This window comes from Vigna unguiculata, chromosome 7 (genome assembly GCF_004118075.2).
Source record: "Vigna unguiculata cultivar IT97K-499-35 chromosome 7, ASM411807v1, whole genome shotgun sequence".
In the NCBI taxonomy this organism is placed as follows: domain Eukaryota; kingdom Viridiplantae; phylum Streptophyta; class Magnoliopsida; order Fabales; family Fabaceae; genus Vigna; species Vigna unguiculata.
Genome location: NC_040285.1, coordinates 15,870,249 through 15,887,716, shown reverse-complemented (window position 1 = coordinate 15,887,716; position 17,468 = coordinate 15,870,249). Strand labels below are relative to the sequence as shown.

The following is a 17,468-nucleotide window of genomic DNA, read 5'->3' as shown; positions in this document are numbered from 1 at the left end:
TACAACCCAAACTAGAACCCAAGTCAGGGCTGGCCCATGGCATAACCAGACATAATTAATGCTCTATAAATACACGTGGACCTTAGTTATTAAAGGTACGCTTTCATTAATCACTGATTTGACCTTTTGAGAGTTTTGACTCACTTGAGCTTCGGAGACCCTTCTGCAGGTAACCCCTCCTGGGTCCAAACTGATATGTATCAACCAGAAAGAGGCCAGTTGAGGAAAGAACGGACTACAAGGGTAAGGTGACGCTTGTGCCTAACTTATCTTGTTTGTTCTCTGCAGGAACATCTATGTTTTGTCTTTGGTGATAAAAGAAATATTCCTTCACATACGAATTAACGTAAATACATTGAAAGACATTTGTTCTTGTTTATGTATTAGTAAAAATAAATAGATAGTGTACGGAATGTAGAAGGGAATGATGGATAAATAGTGAAGATTAGCATAATGTCTTATTTCAATGAATGAGTGTTACAACTTGTGTCTGGCAACTGAATAAATACAATAAACTGAGATTTGATTTGCTCTAGAAATTAACCAAAGCACTTTTCCCAAGGTTGTTCCAAGCGAGCAGACCCAGAAAAAAAAAACTAAATTTTACATGTATTAGTAACCGTATGTAGAAGTAGAATATTAACGTTGTGCATGACGCATGCAATTAGGTTTTCACGTATGAATTGGATCTGGACTTGATACAACAGGAGGACCTCGTGGAAGCTTGAGCAACAGTTGTTGGTCTTGTAATGGCCTACAAGCTTCTCCAAATTGTGGAGACATAACCAAAAAGACCAACATCAGAAGCAGAACCATGAAGAGGATCCTTCTGCAACTGTAAGACAAAGACATGTCTGTGTATGTGTTAATGTTCTCACAGATTAAATCCTGTGTTTTGTGTCTTGAAATGGTGAAAACAGAAAGTGATTCGCAGAGAAAAGGAGAGATTGTGATGTGAATGTTGTGGAGGAAGCAGAATCACATGCATGTATATATATAGGGTTATTCACGCGGGTGTTGTGCCTTGACCTGAGTAATACATGTCTCCATTAACCAGGTTTAAAAGAAGAAAAGTTTTGGGTTGACTCAGCATACACTTTGAAGGTTCAAAATTGAAACTACAAAGAGACCATTTATAATAACAATTTAATATTATTGCGTACTGTCATCGTGATTTAATTATTAGAAATTCTAGTTATGCTTTGTAATTATAGTTTTATAATTATAATAAAAATCTCTAATTTTAAAATACAAATTATAATAAGGGTATCTAATAATTAAATTGAAAGAACATAGATCACAATATGCAATACATTGAATTGAACAAATCAAAATTATGAAGTAATTCTGACGCTAAACACAGCATGCACCTATCTAGAAAGTGTTCCCTTCCAAATCGTTTATTTCAGTCAGCAACGGTTTGGATAGGAGTGCCATGAGCAGAGAATTTATCATCTTACTATAAAATTATAACTCGTATATAATTTTAGTGCTTATATTTGTAATCGTGAATATTTATATGCTTATACCTGCCTTTACTACTTGAATTTTAGTGTGTACTGTTTTCTAATACAACCTGGAAAAGTAATAATATTATTTCTTAAGTCAGATAATATTATGAAAAAAAAATGATAAAACGAAAGTTCTAAGAAAAAATATAGCATAAATAATTCAATAGAGCATCTAAGTATATATATATATATATATATATATATATATATATATATATATATATATATATATATGTATATTAACTAATATCATATTAAATTCTTTTATCTTTCATTCTCAAAATAGGAAAAGTAATTTGGATATTATTTTTATTTTTCTGAATTATACCTTTTCTTTGTAGAAAAAAATTCCCAAATTTACCTCATTTATCTAATTAGATCTTTTTTTTCTTTTATGCTCAGATTTTAGTTTATAACGGTCAAATGCTTACTCTATTTTTGACTGGTTTTCCTTTTTTACTGTTAAAATTTTTAGAAAGTTTGATTTACTAATATATGAATAACTTCTATTTTATTTTCTTTTTACTTAGAAATAATGAATTATACTAAAATTAATTTAAAACTTTTATAAAAATAAAATAATATTATATTAATTAAACTATTTTTTTGTTTCTTATTTTAAAAGTACTATTTGTAAAATATAAATTATAAAATAATGTAAAATAAATGTATTATGTATCACCCCAATTTAGTAGGATTCACTTTACTAATTTAAAGCATTACGTTGATAAAAAAATAAAAAGCATAGTATATAGATTGTACTTAATTACAAATCATGAGAAAAACAAAACATAACTTTTGAAAAAAAGATGAATAATATTTCATCAACCAGAGGATCTATACAATAAAAAATTATATAATTAAGTAACAACTATTCTTTCTTGTAAGCTTATTTATAGTCCTATATTAATTCACAACTATTTTACCTGCATTATTGTTATTATTTTAAGGTTGTGAAAGTAATAGTTGATGAGATAGATAAAATTATGAAAATAATAAAATGTTCTTGAAATTTATCTCCTATTTTAGGTTTTTCTATTTTTTCTAAAACTTTCATTATATTTCAGTACTTTTATTTTAGAAACTTTTAGATTCTTTTGAAATTTGTATTATACCTTAATAATTATCCATTACGTACATCTAACAAACGATCATCACATGTAGATAAATACAACAAAATACCAAGACAAAATAGGATAAGTTAGAATAAATTAAATTCATATTACTATAAAAATAAAAACCACGAATTCGTCATTTCTGCCTTTCACACATCATATCCCAAGGAATACAAATTTAATAACATAGATAATTTATACCGCGCTCATGTAGCATGAAACATAAATTTAGTGAAAAAAATAATATTAACTTAAATAAATATAAATATTAAAAATAAATAAAGTTAAATATTAAAAATAAATAAAGTTAACGTTAACTAAAATGACACAAATCTAATATATTTTTAATATTTATTTTAGTTGACATTAGTTAAGTCAACACTAGTCTCATAATAACATAAATATTTTTACTTTAGAAGTTAAAAATAGTTACTGTTGAAAGTTAGTTTAGCCAACTCTATTAAAAAAAGTTAACTTTCCAAAAAACAAAGTTAACTTTTCACAATATGTTAAAATCAATTAAGTCAACAAATTTTAAAATTTTACATCATGTTAAAACACTGATTACTCTAATAGTATTACAATTAGACTAACACTAACCTTTTAAAGCTAATTTAATATTTTTTTTACCGAAGGCCATAATCCAACAAATATATATTATTAACATTTTTTTATCGTTGATAATCCATTAATAAACTTAAATTATTGACGAATTATGTCCATTAATAATACATGATTTTTTTATAATGAAATTATTATACCATACTTATTAGTGTTGTAGAAAAAATGTGTAGACAAGGTGAATTTTTTTATAACGATGACATTGAAATAAATAAATAAATAAATATATATATATATATATATACCAAAAGAAATTATTAATAATTAAAAAATTAATTTTTAAAACATTGTATTATTTACATACTCTTTTTACCATTTTAAATATTCTTTTACTGCTAGCTAGTTTTAAACTTGTATCTACGCACGGCTGTTTGTTTGTGTGTTTATTTAAAAGAGATTTAGAGGTTGAGAAAAGAAATAATAAATATTTTTAAGTTTATAATTAAGTTTTGAATAGAATCATATAATGTGTATTGTTAAACCCATATAATATTTTTCGCTAAACTCGTTTGATGAATGTATGAATAGACTCATTTAATGTGTATTGCAATATTCATCTAATAAGTGAATGAGCAAACTTGTCTAATATGTATTAATAAACTCATGAAATTTATGTATGAAAAGACTTGTCTAATAATGTATATTGTTAAAGTCATCTATTCAATATATAAAGGACTCCTAATGTATATTGCTAAACGCACTTAAACCATAAAAATCGTAGGCTAAAGTTTAGACATTAGTTTTGTAGATGTGGTCTAGGTGAGCGTAGCTGTAGGTAATAGGCCACAAATTTCAGTATGACAACAATTTTAAAATTGTTGCTTCAAATCCTCATAGCACGCAACAATTTTGATGTATGTCTTTTTCAAAACTTCACATTTTCAGCACTGTGGCGTTTTCAGTCTAAAAACAAAGGGAGGGAAGAAATTCAAATTTTCGCGTTTTGGAACTAAGTTTTGTGATTTCAGTCAAAAAAGGAGGGAGGAAATATTTTTACTCTAAAAACTTAAATTTTTAGTGTATTTTAGGCCACATTTTTATGGATTAGCCCACACTTTTTACAAGCAAAATTTATATAAATGTTGCTTACAATAGTTTTTAAGCCACGTCTAAACAAGTGTTGCCTTCTCTATGTTTAGACCACATTTTTATACTTGTAGTCTCGTTTAGTGTTGTCTAAAATATTTTTTGTTGTAGTGAGTCTATAAACATACTCGTGTAGTGTTTGTTGTTAGATTTGTTTAATTAGTGTATGAACATACTCGTAATGTATATTGTAAGACTCATTTAATTAGTGAATTGACAGACTCATAATTTATGTATGGACAGAGTTATGCAATGTATTTTGTCTGACTTGTCTTATCAATATATGGACAAACTCAATTAATAGGTATATATATATATATATATAATATTAATGACAATATAAATACATTAGTTAGTTGTATATTTAGAGACAATTAGCTTCTTAATTTTAACTTTTTATCTTGGTCTTATTAAAGTCAAAAACTCTAACAATTTGAAATAGGAGTAAAAAATCAATTCAATGAATATAAAAGAAAATTTATAATACGAAGAATAAAGAAATAGCATAGACAAATTAACTTAAAAATAAAATAAATGAATAAAAAGTAAAACAAATTTTGTGTATACGTGGCAACAAAATAAATATAAATAAAAAATTTTAAAAATAAAATAAATGAATAAAAAGTAAAATAATTTCCATACACATGTAGCAAAATAAACATAAATAAAAAAGAAATTAAAAATATCAAATAACTAAAAAACTATTTTTTAAAACATTTGTCCAACATAAAATAAATAATAAAATAAATTTTTTAGTATCTTATTTTTTTTATATTATAATAAATGTTACTTAATATCTTGGGCTGATTATTCTTATCATTGATTGCTGATATATTAGGCAATTATGTGATTGGCCACGAATCATGTAATCTATTTATGGAGTCAATATTCTTATGCAGATTTGTAGGTAGGAATTAATGAAAATATATTCATACATCTGTATATATACCAGTTTGAGATACATGAATAAACAAGCACTACTAAAACAATTCATATTTCCTGCCAATTTTGTTTTGAAATTTTTTTTGTAGGAAAAACTTATAAATTTTTTTATGAAAAAAAAAATTTGTAGGAAATTGCTGCCAATTTTTTTGCAAAATATTTTGTATAAAACACTTTTCGTAACAAATTTTGTAGGAAATACTTGCGAATTTTATAATTTTGTAGGAAATAATTACCCACGAAGGAATTACCTGCCAATTAAAATTCTTGGTAAAAGTAGCAGGAAAAAGCCTTTTCTTGCAATTTTTTTTAACAAATTTGCAAGAAAATTCCCATGTAATATTAGAATTTGTAGTAGTGAAGGTGATATTTCCACATATTCTGTTATGGTATCAGAGCTATAACAAAACAAACCTAAGGTTTTGTTGTCTGTCATCATGGCAGAAGCAAGCAACAACCAAAGCGCTGGAAGTTCCGTAAGAAGAACGATTTCTCCTTACGATATCACCTCCAATGACAATCCAGGAATTCTTATAACTCAGGTACAACTGAGGCGAGAAAACTATGATGAATGGGCTCGATCTGTCAAAACAGCGTTGCGAGCACGAAAGAAATTTGGCTTTGTTGATGGAACAATCAGCCAACCTACAACAGAGTCCGGTGACCTTGAAGATTGGTGGACTATTAACTCCTTGTTGGTCTCTTGGATCATGAACACGATTGAACCTTCGTTGCGAACGAGTATTTCGCATATGGAGTTGGTACAAGATCTTTGGCAGGATATTCGAGAACGTTTCTCTATAGTGAACGGACCACGAATCCAACAACTCAAAGCTGAACTTGTTGAATGCAAACAAAGAGGTATGACCATTATTTCCTATTATGGCAAACTGAAAAAGTTGTGGGAAGAACTGGGTAACTATGAAACCATACCCATTTGTAAGTGTGGGCTTTGCAAATGTAATCTCAGTTCCGAAATGGAAAAGAAGCGTGAAGAAGAAAAGGTACATCAATTTGTCATGGTATTGGACGATGTGGCACAAGATCCACTGCCTCCTTTGAATAAAATATATTCGATATTAGTGCAGGAAGAACGGGTGCGTACTATCTCTCACAACAAGGAGGAACATGGAGATGTGTTGGCTTACACAGTGCAGGCAGGAATTCGAAATTCAACAAAGGATAAAAATGTTTCATGCACTCATTGTCATCGCTCTGGACATGACTCAAATAGTTGTTTCCAAATCATAGGCTATCCGGATTGGTGGTGAGAGCGCCCTCCTGGAATAGGAAAGGGAATTGGACGCGGAAAAAGCACACAACTTGGCAAAGGACGTGGAATTGTCAAGGCTCATGCGACGCAAGCAAATTCATCTACTGGGATTCTAGATGATGGTCCATCTGATGTCAAAGGTATAACCACTGCGCCATGGGACACATTGGTGAGTCTCTTGAACAATATCAAAGTAGGAGCAACTGACAAACTGAGTGGTAAGTGCACTTCTTTACCATGGATTCTTAATACAGGAGCCTCGTATCATATGACTGGCACATTAGCATGCCTTACTGATATTAAGGATATTATGGGGTGTTCAGTGGGTCTTCCTAATGGTCAACACATCACAGCTACAAAGGAAGGCACTGTGTTACTTAGTGACACTCTAACATTGACTAATGTTCTTTATGTGCCATCCTTAAATTGCAATCTTGTTTCAGTATCTCAATTGGTTAATGAATCAAATCGAGTTATTGCCTTTAGTGATAAATTTTGTGTTACTCAGGACCACACTACGAGGACGCTGATTGGAATGGGTGAACAGCGAGAGGGGTTATATTATCTTGGTAAAATGGTCACAGCAGCAACTATACAGACATCATCAACATCAATTTCGCATGAAGTGTGGCATAAAAGGCTAGGACACCCTTCCAATAAAGTTATTGATATGATGTTTAATAGTGATTTTGATAGAATAAATAAATCATACAACCAAGTGTGTGATATTTTTCTTCGTGCAAAACATTCACGGGAAAGCTTTCCCATTAGTAAAACCAAAACTTTTGACATTTTCTAGTTAATTCATTGTGACTTATGGGGATCCTATCGAACTCCAACTTTTTGTGGTGCTAGATATTTTTTAACTCTTGTTGATGATTATTCAAGGGCTGTTTGGATTTATCTTCTTATTGACAAGAAAGAAGTTTCAACATATTTACGACAATTTATTGCCATGGTTGAACGTCAATTTCACAAACAGGTAAAAATTATTCGAAGTGATAATGGAACATAGTTTGTCTCAATGGGAACATACTTTCGTGACCATGGTATAGTGCACAAAACTTCTTGTACAGGAACTCCACAACAAAATGGCCGAGTAGAGCGTAAACACAGGCATATTCTGAATGTTGCACGTGCCTTGTGCTTTCAAGCTAATCTTCCTATTCATTTCTGGGGAGATTGTGCTTTGACTGCATGTTATTTAATCAACCGTACTTCCACAATTGTGTTAAAAGGAAAATCTCCTTATGAACTCTTGTATGGTACACCCCCTACTCTTAATCATCTTCGGGTTCTTGGGTGTTTGTGTTATGCTCACAATCAGCATCATGGAGGTGACAAATTTGCCAGTAGGAGCAGGAAATGTATTTTTATGGGATATCCGTATGGTAAGAAAGCTTGGAGATTGTATGATATTGAGTCAAAAACATTTTTTGTCTCACGTGATGTTGTGTTCTATGAAGCTGATTTTCCTTATGCATCAACCATTTCTCCCGAACATAATTCATCCTTATCCCTTGTTCCCTCTCCTTCCCCTTCTACAGTTGTGATTATTAATGATGATCTTCCTCTTATATCTCAGTTGAACTTGAATGCTTCACCAAACATTGAATCTGATAGTCTCTCCTCTATCTCACTTACTAATGACTTTGGCATTGCTACAGTCAGGGGGGGTACACCTGATCAGATGCCCACAGAAGATGCTTTGGGTCGTGGTCATCGCATAAAGATACCTTCAACTATTTTACGTGACTATGTGACCAATACCATTCGTAAGATTGATCTCTCTCCTTGTTCATCCACTCTATCAAGCTCCTCAGGTACGCCTTATCCCATTGCTAATTATGTGAGTTGTACTAAATTTTCTTCCCGTCACCGACAGTTTTTGGCTGCTATTACTAAAGACACTGAACCGTAAACTTTCGCTGCTGCTGTTCAACATGACCATTGGCAGCAAGCAATGCAACAAGAAATTCAAGCTCTTGAAAATAATGAGACTTGGTTTATCGTTCCTCTACCTCATGGGAAAAGGGCTATCAGATGTAAATGGGTCTATCAAATCAAATATCATGCCGACAGATCTATTGAAAGGTATAAAGCTCGTCTTGTTGTTTTAGTGAATAATCAGGTTGAAGGTTTAGATTTTCACGAGACCTTTGCACTAGTTGCAAAGATGGTTACAATTTGTACTTTCCTCGCTGTTGCTGCTGCTAGGAATTGGGCACTTCATCAAATGGATGTTCACAATGCTTTTCTACATAGTGACCTTAATGAGGAAGTATACATGAAGCTACCTCTTGGCTTCCAGTCTCCTGATCCCACTAAAGTCTGCAAGTTACGTAAGTCTCTATATGGCTTGAAACAAGCCCCTCGTTATTGGTTTGGTAAGCTGAAGAATGCCTTGCAAAAATATGGTTTCATACAATCCTATTCAGACTATTCTCTTTTTACACTCCATTGTGATGATCTTCACCTCAATGTCTTGGTTTATGTTGATGATCTTGTTATCTCTAATAATAATGACGACGCTATTGTGTCTTTTAAAGAATACTTGAGTCATTGTTTTCACATGAAGGATTTGGGAACCTTAAAGTATTTTTTAGGTATTGAAGTGGCTCGAAGTCCTACTGATATTTTCTTGTGCCAACAAAAATACACTCTTGATATTATTACAGAAGCTGGTCTTTTGGGTGCCAAGCCCGCTAGCTCTCCCCTTGATCCAAATCATCATCTTCCTTTGGCCACCGGGATTCCTCTATCTGATTCAACTCAATACTAGAGACTCGTTGGGCGTTTGATCTATCTTTCTGTGAATCGGCCTGATATTTCTTACAGTGTCCATATGCTCGCCCAATTTATGCAAACTCTCGTTCAAGAATATTGGGATGCTGCTCTTCGAGTGGTTCGTTATCTAAAGGGTACTCCCGGTCAAGGGATTATACTCCGCGCAGATTGTGATCTTCAACTCTACGATTGGTGTGATGCAGATTGGGCTACCTGCCCCCTCACACGACGTTCTCTTACGGGTTATATTGTTTTTCTTAGAAGTTCCCCCATTTCTTGGAAAACTAAAAAGCAACACACTGTTTCCCACTCTTCTGCTGAAGCTGAATATCGCTCAATGGCCACCACCACGTGTGAACTTAAGTGGTTAAAAGGTCTTTTACAATCTTTAGGAATTGGTCACATTCGTCCTATGTTGCTTTATTGTGATAGTCAAGCCACACTGCATATTGATGTCAATCCAGTCTTTCATGAGCGTACCAAACACATAGATATTGATTGTCATTTCATCCGTGATGCAATTTTGAATGGTACTATTACCACTCGTTATGTTAATACATCTAGCCAACTTGCTGATATTTTCACCAAAGCACTTGGAAAACGACAAATTGATTTTTTTCTTCCCAAGTTGGGCATCCAAAATTTGCATGCACCAACTTGAGGGGGGTGTTAGCTAATATCTTGGGCTGATTATTCTTATCATTGATTGCTGATATATTAGGCAATTATGTGATTATGTGATTGGCCAAAAATCATGTAATCTATTTATGGAGTCAATATTCTTATGCAGATTTGTAGGTAGGAATTAATGAAAATATATTCATACATCTGTATATATACCAGTTTGAGATACATGAATAAACAAGGTGATATTTCCACCTATTCTGTTAATAAATAATAGATAATAGGTTATATATTAGCCCTAAATGGTTTTATCCTTGAAACCAAAATTTGGTGCAACTTTAGCTGATCGTTTTGAAACTCCAAAGCTACATGCATGCTTTATTAGTGTACATGCATGCTTTTTTTAGTGAGTCGCATTACGACTTAAATAAGAGGCAATAATAAACCCTTTTGAAGAGAATCGTTACTACAATCGTAATTGCGAACAACATATATTTATATATTTGGTTTGTATTTCATAATCATCCATGACATGAATAAATCCAAATAAAATATTAAACAGTAGTTTGGGTTTCCATTTAATTATCCGTTTGCAATTTTAATCTTTTTTTAATCTTTTTTTTTTGGGATTTAATTTCTAAATTTTAAAAAATTAAATTTTATATCAGACAATTTGTCCTCGTCTCCTAGGATGCATAGCTCTAAGAAATCACTAATGGACTACCCATCCTCATTCCCTAGAGCACACAACACTAGGGGGATCACTAAAGATTACTCACATGAAGGAACCACCTTATACATTGTCTACTTGACTAGACCTTTGGGCCAAGTAACGTAGAAGTAAAGGAAACTTTTTTGGGGTGGGAGAGAAGTACAAGACTTGGCAAATAAGTCAGAATGCTTGTAAAGGATGAAGTTGCATAGGAGCAACGTTCAAAAGATGAAGCACACCCATGGTAAACTCGTCAAAGGGTAAACGAACATGAAAGCACAGAAAAAAGGCCTAATACACATAAAAGAACTCTTGCTCGCCCTCAACCATGACAAACCCTACCCACGACGCTAACTTTCTTAAGAGAAACTATGTCATGACCCACCCCCAATCAAATATATAGATATTGTTTAACAAAATGCCAACAACTTCGACAACCGAAACTTAGAGGAAGCCATTCGGACCTCCTTGTGAACCTAGTCGTACCCAACCCTTAAAGGGAGAGAGCTCTTGGCAAGCTCCTCTGGTGGGTCCTTCCTACTTTCCCTTATGACCTTGGCAATCACTCCTAGTATCCTCGATTCATAATCACTAGACTCCTCTCAAAGACGGCTACTATCTGACCCTTCATTAATGCCCGCATTAGAACCCCTAACAGACATACCTAGTACTCGAACCTTTCAAGTTCTTCGCAAGAATTCTGGAGAAAAAGAGATGGCAACAGGAAGACTCAGAAGCTATGTGCAAGTTATGTCAAAGACAACACCGTTTATAGAAGGAGAATGCAATACTTCAGTTCTCACCTCAACCCAGGCCAATTGTAAGACCCAGAAAAATTAAGTAAATAAATAAATATTTATTTAATAAATGTAGGAAGGAATCTATAAAGTAAATAATGCGGAGAATTATGACAAAAGAACAATGGTAGGTTAAGTGGTTGAGTGTGTGGAGTGATGTGGAAAGGACTTGAGTTTGAGTCTTGCGTACGTCATTAATGTGATTTTTTAATTATTTAATTTATTGTGAGCACATATATGAACGCATGGCATAATGTTATGAGTATATGTGTGCATGATATGTCAAGAAACATTTATAGGCTTGATGGTTGTCCATATGCTTGGTAATTGGGTGGATGTGAGTTCAAACCTTGATTAGTGCTAAATGGTTCTTTTTACGCTTGGATTATTTTTTGCTACATTAGTAAGTCATCAAGAAACCCGGTTAATTGCACGGAGAAAATGGAACAGGATGTTTAGAGTTTTTCTTCTATATACCACACATTTATGATTATTAAATACAATAATAATATTATTATTATTATCATTGTTTTATTTTAACAATGATTTTATTACCATTATTATTGTTTTATCTTATTAATATTACTATTTTATTATTACTATTTTATTTTATTTTATTATTATTTTTATTTTATATATCACACACTTATGATTATTATTTACTAATGTATTATATTACTATTATTATAATTATAATTATAATTATTATTATTTTTATTATTTTTATTATTATCATTGTTTTATTTTAATGATGACTTTATTGTTATTATTATTGTTTTATTATTATTATTTATTTTATTATTATTGTTTTATCTTATTAGTATTATTATTTTATTATTATTTTTTATTTCATTTTATTATTATTTTATTTTTTATAGTTTCGTTTTATTATTACTAATTTTGTTCATATTATTATTATTATTACTTATATTATCATTTTTTATTATTTTATTTATTTATTATCATTATTATTATTTTGATTATTCTTATTCGTATTTTTATTTTTATTGTTATTATTAATTTCATTTCATTTTATTTTATAATTATTTTTATTAGTATTATTATTTAATTTAATTTTACTAAAAGTCTTTCCTGTACCCCCATAGTCATAAAGAAAGAACATTCCTCCCACATTTTTAATAACAGCTTCAGTAACTTTTTGAAATATGTCCTTTTGTTCCCCTACAATTGTAATTCAGATATTAGTTATTCAAAACAAAAAATGTAGTCACGAATTTTTAGTTAGGTTATACCTGTCATGCGATCATAATTTTGCTGAAATAGATTTGCTTCAGTGACAGGATTGTAGTCAAGTTCTGAGTACACCAATCTGTTCCCACATTGAGCTATAATAAAACCATCTGGATATGGCATTGTTGGGAATTGTTTTAGGCTTCTTCTATTAGTTTGTAGGATCTCTTCAATATGGAATAACGTCAAGTTTCGCAATATATCAACTGATAATTGCAGTTCTGCATTTACATTCAGTGACTTAAGTATTCATTTTTGTTTAATTCAGTAACTTATTTCTCTTATAAGTTTATAAATTTAAGTCAAACATACCTGGATTGCCAGCTTTTATTCTTTCCCTATATAATATGTCATCAGATAGCCATTTCCAAGTTTTTTCCCATAGATCTAGTGGTTTGTTGACACTATTGGACAATAGCATTGTCTCGAAAAGTTTCCTTAGATAATTTCCACTGCCCCAATCTTTGGCTTCTTTGATTGCTTCTACATATTCCTTATCATCTGCCGAAAATCCCAAAGATTCACATGCTTCTCTAAAGGTTGAATACAATATATTATCCACCGTTCTGATATCTTCATAAGATAAAGGACCTTTGACAACAGTGAGCATCCTCCTTAGATAGTATAATTCACCTGTTGATGGTGGAACCCAAATAAGTCTTCCAATTGTGTTCCCTATTTTCCTGGGTTTCCAACATCTGTCTTTCTTGACATAGACAAATTTTGACACAATCTTTGGGTATGTCAAAGTTCTTGCCAATTCATACTTTTTATTACATTCCATCCAACTTGTGAACATTGATTCTGCTACAGTTGCTTTTCCTATGACTTCATCAATAAACTCGTCGTCTTTAAAGTACACTGATTGTTCTCCGGGAAGATGGAAAAATAAACGTTCAACAGCTGGATTCCTGCCATGAATAGGAAATGAAAATATTCTCCAACATGCCTCAGATGGTGATATATATCTACAATCAAGATATTGTTTAATTTCATCTCCTGACTGGTCATGAAGAGAAGTTCCATTGGTATTATTAACTATAGCCGTTGTAATTCTGTCATAACCCTTGTTGATGTATTTAAATAAGTACTTAATTGAAGTACTTCTGTTGCACAATTCAACATTGATATGACCTTCATATTTAAGTAACAATTTAGGATTATATGGAACCACAGATCGATTGTCTAAAGAAACATGATTCTTGACCACACATACTCCATTGTCTCTTCTTCGATATTGTGGAAATCCATCTTCTGAAATAGTTGTACTACTCTGAAATTTTTTAGGATAAAACCGTGAGCATTTACCATTCTTCATGCATAGGAAGGGATTTATTTACTACTCCACAAGGACCATGAATCATATGATCCTTCACACATTGATATAGTTTTGGATTTTCAATTGGGCACGGAATTTCAGCTGATATTACTTTATCAATATCATCAACACTTGGATATTTGTCATTTTGGTGCAAAAAAAGAAGCAGATGAGCATGAGGTAGACCCCGCTTTTGGAATTCAATAGTATACATGTCTGCATTGTAAATTCATTCCATTAGTATATGAAACAACAACAAAAATATTAGGTTATCAAATATTAGGAAAAAGGGAATATACATCCAATGACCCTGCCCAACAAATGATTCTTCGTAAGATCTGCTAGAAGATGATCAAATTTGATTCGGAAAACCCTTGCAACCAAGTCTGGTCTATCAGATGCAGATAAATTTTTATGTGATAAAATTCTGTGTATTTCAGGCCACTTCGGATTGCATGTAAAAGTAACAAACAAATCTGGAAAACCAACATGACTACAAATTGCCATTCCATCAAAATAAAGTTGTTCCATAAATCGTGTCCCACCAACAAAAGTAGAAGGTAGTACAACTCTTTTGCCTTTTGTAGATCCTTCTTCTTGGGTACTTGATTTTGATTGGAAGAGGTTATCGTACTTGTCCACTCTAAGCTTGGACTGGTTGTTTCTTATGAATGATAACCTTTCAGACTCTAGCATAGTGTATCCATCAACAACAAATTGTTGGAACAATCGCCTAGATCTTAGGAGTGTCTGTGCTTCTAATTCTCTACTCTGAATTCGGAAGCAGAACCATTCCCTTATTGTCAAGCGATTTCTCTTCATGTTTTTTGAAGTACTTGTGACTCGATGATTAACATCATGCCTATAACCATCTTCCCCATATGGGAATAGTAAAGGATATTGGAATCCTAGGTAGCTCGTGTGAAGTTCGTTAATTCTCTGCAATTTTCCACTTCTATTTTCCATTATGATATCTCTTGGGGAAGCACTGTCAACGTCACCAACTATTAGTGCTGCTACTTCTGAAACGGTAGGAATATTATATAACCTTCCATCCTTATTCCTATCAGCAATTAGCCTTAATTTAAGGTCATGGAAATGTTGTTCTCTGTAACGGTCTCTAGCAACTCGGAATGATTTGACATAAACATTGTATTCATCTAACATTTTTGTTAATTTGTTTACAATATCTACATCAATTTTGTTGTCATTGCTGAAAATTAATAGAATCTTAATTAATACAACATCCAAAATATCAAATTGCCGTTTTAAACAAACTTTAGCTTCACATACCTTAAGGATTGGATTCTATTGTGTGTTTCATTTTTAGTATCATAAATATATAGTTGCGCAAACTTAGGAATTTGTCCTGCAGGCGGGAGCAAACTACCTATTCTATGACAAGCTTGGCCTTGGATCCTCAGATTAGGTGGACCATGACCATTGTTATAGCTGTTATCAACTTTGGCACCTGGTGATGTAAAAGCAAACATCATATTATATGTACGAATATGTTGTTGGAAATTTTTTCCTTCTCTGCTGTTGGAATCAAACAATAATTGCTTCAAAACAATAGGAGGATCCTTCAATAGAGGTAACTGCACTTTTCCATTTCCACAACACAAATTAAACTTTGGAATTGCAGAATGTTTATGCTTGTCTATCCTTTCTTCATACCACATGTATGCTTTGCAATAGGGGCACGTATAAATTGGGTCACCTATATCTGCATAGTAAGTGAATGTGTATCCTTATTTTAGTAACATTTATAAAAAAACAAAATATAGTAAAGTAAGGATGTAATTAATAGTATCTTATCTTTCGTCAAATTGTATGGAATAGTCAGAGTCCGAAGTTGTATATGTTTTTTGCTTTAGATGTTGATTTTTTTCGCATTTTAACCATCTATTCAACTGTGATTATTGAAAGCAGTCAGAATTAAACAATATATCCATTTGCTAGTAGATAAATTAATTAATACCTTGGCCATTATCTGGATTGTCTGCATTAGTACTGACTTGACTTATTTGTTCAGCCATATGAAAATGAGATGCAGTTAAGGAAGACTGTTGACAACTACTACTCTTATTCAATGAGCATTGATTATCTTTTTCCTGCTCTGAAAAAATAATCTCAAACCTAGGCAATAGATTTTGTCGATGAGAAGCATTACTATCTGGAACTGCATGTGTATTTTTATGACATTGTACTCTTCCAGAAGTGTTAAGTCTTCCTCCAGGCAAAAATTTAGATGTAACATCAGACAGTGGAGTACACAATGTTCTACCATGTTGGCTTTTAGAAAATATACCACACTCTTTAACACATTTCTTATTCATCCTGTTTTCTTTCAAAATCATTTTTCGCTTCAATCTTGCTTGGGCGCAAGCAATCTTCAATATTTTTTTATCAGCCTCCATTCCTGTGTTTTTAACATCCACCACAATCACTTCAGAATATATTTTACAAAATTGGATTCAAATCAAATAAATAATAAATGCATATTCTAAAATGTATAATTATATTTTGGAAGAACAAAAAAACAAACATCAAGGCTGTGTAGTTTAACTTTTTATTTTCGTAGACATTGGATTAGTTTCATTATTTTTGTTGCTTCTGCAAATTATCATCCCTTCATTGCAGACCACATAACTTAGATGTTTATGCTATAGTTATTGCAATTAGTCAATTAAAATGGCGCCAAATAAAAAAAAGATTGGATTTTTTGCACATAAATCTATTTCATATATTGTCGTGTCACTTTAATGAAATTAGTATATGCAATGAGTGCTTCGTATTTTTTTCGTATTTAAAACTTAAACTAAATAATTAAAAGGTCAGAGTATTAATTACACTGCCATTTCATTACCAACCGTCATTTGAAATGGTAATTTTTTTTTAAAGTTTAATATTTATGTCATGTCCTTCGAGTTCTTCACTTTCCATTGTCCAATCATTCTGCACTGCATTTCTCAAATCTATTCCAATGGCTTCATCTTCCTGGAAGGCCATGATGTACTGCCATCCATTATGGGTTTCAATCTTTAATCCAACTAAGGTAAGTTTTTTATTTCTTTGCTTTAAAGTAAGTACCATCTGTTTTCAACCATTGATATGAGAAAGCAAATGCAAAAGGTTAGTATATGTTCGATTTATGCAGAGCAGCCATTATAATATGCATTTTGTAGACATAATATTACAAACTGGAACCCATTCGGGATGATTTTTTTTTTCCTATTTTATTATCTGCACAAATAAAATTGGACACTTGTAGTAAATCCATAATGTTTCATTCCTTTACTTCATACACATTGCAGGAATACATTCAATTTGACCCTGCTTTCGTTGTTTACTGGTCAAAGGAAGTTAGACACAATCTAAACTACTTAGTGGACCCAAGAGGAAATAAGATAGTAATCCGCATAGGTCAA

At 31.8% G+C, this 17,468-nt stretch overlaps 1 protein-coding gene across 1 annotated transcript; it reads right to left on the bottom strand.

The window, feature by feature from the left end:
* Window positions 1–11,273: 11,273 nt before the first annotated feature.
* LOC114191220 lies at window positions 11,274–16,457 on the bottom strand. Its single transcript, XM_028080396.1, has 8 exons — window positions 16,019–16,457; window positions 15,331–15,508; window positions 14,337–15,250; window positions 14,150–14,253; window positions 13,032–13,992; window positions 12,722–12,940; window positions 12,567–12,650; window positions 11,274–11,335 (listed from the first exon to the last, which is right to left on the bottom strand). Exons 1-8 carry the CDS (start codon window positions 16,455–16,457, stop codon window positions 11,274–11,276), a joined length of 2,961 nt encoding a protein of 986 aa, XP_027936197.1.
* Window positions 16,458–17,468: the final 1,011 nt, after the last annotated feature.